The sequence below is a fragment of the Microtus ochrogaster genome, chromosome 7 (genome assembly GCF_000317375.1).
Source record: "Microtus ochrogaster isolate Prairie Vole_2 chromosome 7, MicOch1.0, whole genome shotgun sequence".
Lineage (NCBI taxonomy): Eukaryota > Metazoa > Chordata > Mammalia > Rodentia > Cricetidae > Microtus > Microtus ochrogaster.
The window spans coordinates 35,536,153-35,545,326 of record NC_022014.1 but is presented as its reverse complement, the minus strand read 5'-3'; the positions used below and the strand labels follow the sequence as shown (position 1 = coordinate 35,545,326).

The 9,174-nt window shown below is 47.3% G+C and overlaps 1 protein-coding gene across 2 annotated transcripts in view; it reads left to right on the top strand.

The window, feature by feature from the left end:
• The window catches only part of Tekt3 (tektin 3), a 41,145-nt gene that overhangs the window by 26,146 nt on the left and 5,825 nt on the right, over positions 1 to 9,174 (top strand). For both annotated transcript variants that reach the window (XM_005349875.1, XM_013347132.1), the window contains 2 exons: positions 558 to 780; positions 4,556 to 4,710. In XM_005349875.1, coding sequence (XP_005349932.1) covers positions 558 to 780; positions 4,556 to 4,710 — 378 coding nt within the window. The remainder of the gene's footprint in view (positions 1 to 557; positions 781 to 4,555; positions 4,711 to 9,174) is intronic.

The following is a 9,174-nucleotide window of genomic DNA, read 5'->3' as shown; positions in this document are numbered from 1 at the left end:
TTCCTACACACATCACCAACTGCAGGTCAGCTGGAGACAGCAGCCCTTCATACACACATCACCAGCTGCAGGTCAGCTGGAGACAGCAACCTTCCACCACACATCACCAGCTGCAGGTCAGCTGCTGGAGACAGCAGCCTTCCTGCACACATCACCAGCTGCAGGTCAGCTGGAGACAGCAGCCCTTCCTACACACATCACCTTCTGAAAAGGGGTTCTCAGGGCCTTCTGAAAAAGGGCCCTGCTGTTTTCATTGGCACACCTTTGGCTACTCCCAAGGTTGATATTTTTGCTTCTCTTTATTGGGCTGGTCTGGACACATCTGTAAAGACCTTACATGCTCTTGCTCTTCAGCGATCCATCCCCACTCTGGCGGAAGAATTACTTCATGCCTATTAATGCACTATTGGTTCAAATACACTTTGCTGTTGTTTCCATCTCATGCAGCATGTCTAGGATGGGTGGCACTGGAGCCTTTCTCTCACAGCATGCACTGTCCCCGCAGACCATCTGGGTTGACGCCTCATTGTCGCCATCATCTCTCTTCCCATTTCCAGGGTGTCTGTGCCCGAGTCGTGGGCCAAGTTTACAGATGACAATATTCTCCGCTCCCAGAGTGAGAGGGTAGCCTCCACCAAGCTGAGGGATGACATTGAGAACCTCCTGGTTGTGACAGCCAATGAGATGTGGAACCAGTTCAACAAAGTGAACTTGGCTTTCACCAATCGCATTGCCGAGACCGCAGACGCTAAGAATAAGATCCACGTTCACCTATCGAAGGTAAAGAAGGAGCTAGCTTGGTCTCGGAACTATACCCAAGGCTGGGGGAAGAGTTCAGGGGTAAAGGGTTTGCTTGGCCCATGCAAGGCCCCTAGCTGCACCCCCCCAGGATTGGAAAATGAAAAACTAAATCAATCATTTGTTCCCCATCGTTGCCATGGGCAAGGCAGGGCACTCTGAGACTACAAATCTCTCACCACCTCCAGGAAAGCTCCTTAAGTCGCATGACTTCCTGGCCATCCAGACTGAGGAAAATTAAAAGCAGTACAAAGCATGCCATTTATTTCAGGCTGTAGCCAGGTGTCAAAATGAAACGGGAAATCACTGGTATTTGGAGCACAAAGAATGCACTATACAGGGAGAGACTCTTAGTATTTAATGGAAGCAAAAATATTATGATAAAGCTTAATGAATCGCCGTATATACCTAGGATGTGGACTTAGTAGAACACACGGTGGGGAGGGAGTTCATTTGGGTCAGTCATTTCAGATCCCTTTTCTGGACGACAGGACCAAATGCAGGAAGCAAAAAGGTATTCCTGAGTATTCCCAAGTTGTGAAGTGCTCTGTGCTGTGGGTATAGGAGTTTTACAGTGATGATTGAGTAAAGGCTGATGCAGAAGTCACATTTTGAGATAAGCAAGACCTTCTGCCTTTGCTCCTAAGTACTATGGAACATGGCCGTCATCACATGGCACTTTTTTCCCCCTAAAAGCATTTACCTCTATTTTATGTGTATTTTATGTATGAGTATTTTGCTTACATGTATGTCTGTGCACCATGTGCATGCAGTGCTCATGGAGGCCAGAAGAGGGCGTCAGAATCCCCCTAGGACTGGAGTTATAGAATTGTGAGCTGCTATGAGGATGCTGGGAATTGAACTTGGGTCCTCTGGAAGAGCAGCCGGTGCTCTTAACTGGTGAGCCATCATCTCCCCAGCCTGTCTTCCTTTTAAAGATCTTATACTATTGCACTAAGGTAATATTTCACAGTAGAGGGTGCCATGTTCCCCCCAGGCATCAGCAATTATACCCTTCCTTCTCAGGATGCCTGACTTATGCAGTAAACAACAGTCGAGCCAGGTGGTGTGCTACATTGTGAAGGGCGGGGAAAGGTATAAAATGTAGTTTTTGTTCCCGAGCAGATAGTAATAACAGTAGGAGGTCACACACCCTGATTGCCCATGACAACTGTATGTTCGTGGGTTAGAAGGAGAAATGAGTGTCCGAATGGGGCAATCCCTCCAACAGGGCTCGGGAGGCAGTAACTCAGTGGCCACATTGAGGTTGAAAGAGGCTGTTGAAGCTGGCGTGGATGCTGTGCCCTAGGAGAGGAGCTTGGGAAGAAGGTTGGAATCATACTGCAGAAGTTGTTGGGATGGGAGTCAGGGCAGTAGGGCTCTGTAGCATGAAATTCTAATTGGCTATAATAATAAAAACCAAAGTCAGATATAGGGGTTGATGCTGAAAGATTAGAGAAGCAGGGCAGCCAGCCACTAGAGAGTTCTTACCTTGACCTGTGCTCAGATCGAAGGGGTGATCCTGTCTCTATGAATCTTCAGACTGCATGCTTAGACTGAATCCCCAGATGGCATACTCAGACTGCATCTCTCTCTATGAAACCTCAGACTGCATCTCAGACTGAATCCTCAGACTGTACCTGAGCTCCTGTCTCCTCCCGCCTTATATTTCTCTCTCCACCCAGCCATATCACTCCTGTCTCTACCTCCCTAGTGCTGGGTTTAAAGGCACGTGATCCAATTGCTTGATCATCTTTGTGTGACAGAGTTCCTTTGTTCACTGGTGGATTGCAGGTGGGATTTTCTGTTTGTTTGTTTGTTTGTTGTTGTATCTAACCACTGCATTAGTTCTCCAGGGCTGTGGCCACACAAAGTGCTCACTGTCTGAGTGGCTAAGAAGCCTTAGCTCAGGATGTCACAAGGTTCCTTGCTTGCACTCTCTGGCAGTCTCTTCTCTCGATGTCTCTGTGTCACCTTCCTCTGTGTGCATCTGTGCTGTGTTAGTCAGGGCTCTTGAGAGGGATAGAACTGAGAGAATGAGTCTCTCTCTGCACACACACACACACACACACATACACACACACACACACACTCATGCACACACACACACATACACACACACACATACACACACACATACACACATACACACACATACACACACATACACACACACACACACACACACACACACACTCATGCACACACAGGGATTTATTAGAATGGATTACCAGATGTGGTCCAGCTAACACTACAGTGCTGTCTAACAATGTTCAAGAGTCCAGTAGTTGTTCAGTCCACAAGGCTGGATGTCTCAGCCGGTCTTCAGTATGTGCCAGAATCCCAAAGAAGCAGGCTATAGCACCATTGAAGGGCTGAACTTGGCAGCGAGTGTGAGAGAAAGCAGGCAACAAGAGAGCAAGTTTCCTTCTTCCATGGTTTTGGGTTGCCAACACAAAGTGTGGTCCAGATTAAAGGTGGACCTTCCCATCTCAAACATCTGGATTAAAAGTGGATCGTCTCACTTCAAATGATGTACTTAAGAAAAAAATTCCTACCTGTGTGCCCAATAATTTGGGTTTTAGTTAATTTCAGATGTAGTCAAGTTGACAACTGGGAATAGCTATCACAGTGTCCAGGGTCCCTCCATTGATAAGACTTGGACCACTCTGTTGACTTATTTTAACTTAACCTCTGCAGAGACTCAATCTCCCAGTATAGTCACATTTGGGGTCTTGAGGGTTGAGACTTCAAGATATGAACTTTTAGGGGAAGGACACACAATTCAACCCATAATAGATACATTCTAAGTTCCACTTAGACAGGTTGGGATGCAGACACATGGATGTCACGCTGATCCTGCTGTTTTATGTCCCAGTGAGACAATACACATACACACAAACATGCAGGTGCACACACATACACCCCACATACATGAGAGAAAATGGTTAGTCTGTTGGGAAGGCACAGACATAACCACTTGGAACCAGAGAGATAAAGGTTTGTCAGAAGGACGTGTTGACTCTTCTGGTGAGAATCAGACATGGCTATTTTGACAGGTTGGCAAAAGCTTGGGAGAGAGGTCAAAGCCTGAGTGACAGACTCAGGAGGGCTTGGATTACATGGACCTTAAATAGGTGTGCTTTTACAAGGTCCCTGGAGAAGATAGAGGATGTAATAGCAAATTTCCCCAGGATAAACCTTTGGCAGTGGGATGAGAACAGTTTGGCTAGCAGCTGACTAAGAGAACAGGTTGGGCCAGGGTTTCAAGTAGTGGGAAGGATTCAAGAGGCTCTGACCTTGACCTTGAGAGGCATTTCCATGAGACCAAATTCAGGAGCCTCTGGAATATGGGGTAGGTGGGAGGCAGAGGGAATGGGCATAGGCCATGGGCGAACAGACTTGGCAGGGAACACAGGCAACTTTGGAGAGGACCCTGGGATAGGATCAAGGCAGAAAAGACAGGTGGTTTGGAAAGTGCGCTGGTTAGTAACTGAGCTGTCTCCCGGACTGAGGAAAGGGGCCACACCAAAGGACCAAAGTTGGGAGGTTTGGAACTGAGGAGCAGCAGAAAACTGGGTGCCACTGAAGGCGGCGTGTCCGGAGCACATGAGGAGAATGTGGAAGGAGCAAGGTTCTCAGTGAATCTACTTCCTCCTCCCAGAGGTCAAGGAAGCTCAGGTGCCAGAGGTAGGAGTGTCTCAGGTGGTTCAGGGACCAACAACAGGATGTCAGCAGTTGCTTCTTGTTGCCACAGACCCTGCAGGAGATCTTCCAGATCGAAATGACTATAGAATCCATCAAAAAGGCCATCAAAGAAAAGTCTGCCTTCCTGAAGGTGGCTCAGACCCGGCTGGATGAACGGACAAGGAGACCGAACATAGAGCTGTGTAGGGACACGGCTCAGTTACGGTAAGGGTGGGCAGAGGAGGAGAGCTGGGGGGGGGGCAGCTAACTGGATGCAGCTGGGCTGATTAAGGATATTCTCTGATGCCAAGCATTGTGAAGATGCCTTCTTTAAATGTGTAAAGTGTGACTGTCAAATGGGTAAGGGGTTCAATTCGGGATGATGAAGAAAAGTCTTGAGATGGGTGGTGGTGATGGTTGCCTGATGGTGGTTGCCTGTGTTTACTGTCACTGAACCAAACACTTCACAGCGGCTAAAGTGTGTTGTGCATATTACACCATATATTTGTTAACAGTTAAAACGACAGAAATACATCACATAGCCTTAGCATTTAGTTCATTCAGAACATTCGGGGTGGTGGTGTTTGGGCTTCTGAGCAATTCCTTAGGTTGCTAGTCCAGGCCACAAGGCTCCCCTTGTGAAAGTAAATCAAATCAGTAGCAGTGGGCTGGACCGTGGGGAGACACCATGAGCCTTCTCTTGTGTTCCATGGTATAGAGTCTCTTCATCATGAAAGTTTTATTCTAAAGATGAACCGCCCACACGTGGGCACTACCAAGGAAAGCAATGGTGGTTCAGTGATGGCTTTTCAGAGAGAAAGTCAGGGGAGACTCCTCGTAAGAGCAATTGTCATTGATGACGATCATGACGATGACAATGATGACAATGGGCAATGATGATGATGAAATCGTGATGAAAACAGTTGTCACCTTTCCTTGATCTTGCTCCATGCGTGGCCCTGTCCTGTGACTTTATAGTATTTCCTACATCACCTTCATTTTGTGAATGAGGAAAAGGAGGTAGAAACAGGTTGTGGAGTGTCTTAGTCATGGCTGCTGTTCCTTGATAAAAACTCCATGGCCAGAAGCAACTGCAAGAGGGAAGCTTTCGTTTGCCTTACCCTTCCACATCACTGCCTGTCATCGAAGGAAGCCAGGACAGGAGCTTAGACGGGGCAGGAGCCTGGAGACGGGAGCCGATGCAGGGGCAGTGAGAGGCGCTGCTTACTGGCCTGTTCCTCTTGCTTTACTCAGCCTGCTTTCTTATAGGACGCAGGGCCACCAGTCCAGAGGTGTCCCCACCCGCAGTGGTCTGGACCACCCCCATCAGTCACTAATTAAGAAAATGCCCTACAGGTTTGCCTGCCTGCCACAGAATCTTGTGGAGGCATCTTCTCAATCTAGATTCCCTCCTTTGGGGTGACTCTAGATTGGGTCAAGTTGACATGGAAACTCGCTGGCACCCACAGCTGCACTGAGATCACACCTGGCAGTGAAAGACAGCCAGAGCTTGAATTCTTGCCTGGGTCACTGCAGATGAGTGTGTTACTATTCAGGAACTGGGCAGGATTGAGAGGCCTGATGAGGAGCTGGATTCAACCAAACCATGTGCTTCTGCCTCCTCCAGCTTTCAGACTGTGTGGCTCTTTTTCATTCCCCTGCCATACACCTGATCTCACGGGACATTCTTCATGTCCGTATGAGATGAGTTGTTGAAGCCAGTGTTGTACCCTTGTCTCTTTCTCACACAGAGGACGGAGCCCAGAAACTTGGGGACCATTGCTGTAGTCACTCTCCATGTACAGTATGGATCTTGACTGCATTGAGACATACGCTAGAATACACAGACCCTGACTTGAGATTTTTCTTTGTTTTTACTTTATGGTGGCATAAGCTGTGTCCATCCCCATATTGCTCCTGGCTTTCAATGCAGGAGATATTTAACATGTTATTTTAAAACAGGCTTTGTCCTGGAAGCTTGATGGTTTTGCTACTGTCAATGTCCTGTGTCTGGTTAAGGCAGGCGAGGCTGAGCTGTGATGATCAATAGGTTAGATATACTAACTATGTTTTATAGTTCCAGCTTACCATCTTCATTAGGACATGACCCATCATAAGGTCAGGCAGCACCCACCCACACAACCTTCTCAGATAAACTGTGTGTCAAGTAGTGTAGCATTTGGGGGTGGGCTTCCAATACACAGGTGGCCACCCAGGCTGCATGCTCCTCAGAAGGGGCTCTTCCAACACAATCCGTTATTTGAAGTAAGTTGCCTTCCACTCCAGAGGCAAGACAGGTCCCTGGGTGGCCAGCTGAAGTGTGTCTCTCGCTTCAGAAGAACCTGCAGTCAGAGAACGGGCACGGGCTAGTTAGGATTAGTTAGCGAGTTGTGGTTTTTTGCAAATATGCTGTGTGTTGGACATGAGGGTGTCTACTCACATGTAGAAGCAGGGGCTTTGCCCATTTGCACATTTGTGGGGGCCAGAGGCTGGCAGTATATCTCCTATTGCTTTCTTCCTTTCTTTCTTTTCTTATTTGAGGTGAGGTTTCTCATTGAAGCTGGTGCTGACCATTTGGGGCTTGTTGTCTAGACAGTGCCCCCAGGTTGTCTAGACAGTGACTGTCTCCACCTCCCAGCTCTGGGATTACAGGAGTGTACAGCCATGCCCAGCTTTGAACATTGGTTCTGGGGACGAATGCTCACGCTTTCATGCTTATGCACCAAGCACTGTACCTGCTGAGCCTAGCCTTCTCCCCAGCCCTCTGGATGCAAATATTTTTAGAAGAGGCTGAGATGAAGTCTCATGATCCAAAACAGTTTCTGCAGAGTCATCAAACATGGAGATGGGAAAAATTCTTCAGACTGCTATTAGATAAACACAGGGTTTTATTTTTGTTTGTTTTGGATGCTGGAATTGGAACCTGGGGCCTTTGGAAATGTTGTGTGTTCTATCATGGAGCCACACCCCAACCATAAAAGTTTCCTTTTTCTCTCTCTCTCTGTGTGTGTGTGTGTATGTGTGTGTGTGTGTATGACCTATGTACTCTGCAGGTTTGTGGATGTGTATGCATGTGAGTGTGATGTCTGGAATCATCCCCAATCATTCTTCTACCTTATTCATTGAGCCAAGGTCTCTCAATCAACTCCAGAGCTTGCCAATGTGGCTGACCATATTTTTGCGGATCCCCCACTTCTGTCTTCCTGGATTGGAATGATAGGCAAGCATCCATGCCTCCTATCTGGCATTTATTGCGTTCTGGCTATCTAATCTTTGTTCCTCATGCTTGCACGGCAAACACTTTAACCACCAAGCCATCTCCTCAGTACATAAAAGGATTTAAAGTGGCTCTGGTGTCACCAAGCAAGGAGAGATGCTCACGGCCCCTCTGAGAGGCTGAACTTCCAAGCTAATATGTGTGGCTGTTCTCTTGCTTTCCTGTTGGTCCTCTGCTGTGTCTGTTTTCTCTGCTTCCATTAGGCCAGAACTTGTATTTGCTTTTTGTGAAGAAAGCCTTGCCAAAGATATTTGAGGCCATTATTATTTGAAAAAAAAAAACTTCCCATCAAAATTAATCACTGTAAAAGCAACCCTTGGGCTGTCTAGATTGAGAAAGATCAAACTTAGGGTAGGGGGTTGAGGATGGAAAAAAATACTGTTTTCGTTTTGAGACTTTATTTACATTTCACATATTCTAAGTGGGCTCCTTCAAAAGAAGTTCTAAGTTCCTTCTTGGCATCTTTGGTAGAAATCCAGAGAAGGCTCTGCTTAACTTAAATCTTGATCCTAAGACAAATAAACTCTATAGCAGACATGTTTGTATTTGAAGCAAAATGATTTTCAAGTCTGTAATTTAAACAACAACAACAACGAACTGGAATGTTGTCAGCAAAATAGTTCTCCCAAATCAGCTGGGACCACAGAAGGTAGAAGTGATGTGTGTCCTTGATAGTGATGTGGATTTCTGATGGCTGCAGTTGGGGGAAGGTTGTCCCCTTCTGTGCCCTCAAAGTTTCAAGAAAGTGGACTCTCGGTGGCTGCCTTCTCCAGATCTTACATGTCTTGTTTTGACAGCGATACTTTAAGCTATTATATTCACCGTTCGTTATGGTAAACTTTCAGGGGACGAGAGTTTGGCTGCAGGGAGAAAAGACACATCTGGGTTCAGGATTCCTTTTGAAGTCAGGGAGCAGAGGCAAGGCAGTCCTGGTGATGATAAACAGCCCCGTCCTAGTCCTACTTCCAACCCTCTCCAGCAGCTGCGATGGAGCTGGTGACACTTTATACCCTAAGGTTTTAAACAAAAGCTCTCTTTAACCCAGTCTGCTCTAAAGAGCAAAGTATAGCATACCAGATGAGTTTGCAGACTCTTTGCTTATCACCCCCTGACCCCTGGATCTTGAGTGCCATTGGCAGGGAGAACGGTATGGTTTCTGGGTGAAGAGGATGTGGGATGTTAACATGCTTCCCCAGATGCTGTGGACCTTATTCCCCTCTCCCCCCCAGGGGCAGAGATGGAGCTCAGAGAGGTGCGCACGCAACACCAGTGGGCTCTACCGCTGACTCCCACCTCGGCGCTTAGTTTTCAGTTCACTGTATATCTCAGGCCAGCTTCAAACTCTGAATCCTTCTGCCTCTGCCTCTGCCTCTGCCTCTGCCTCTGCCTCTGCCTCTGCCTCTGCCTCTGCC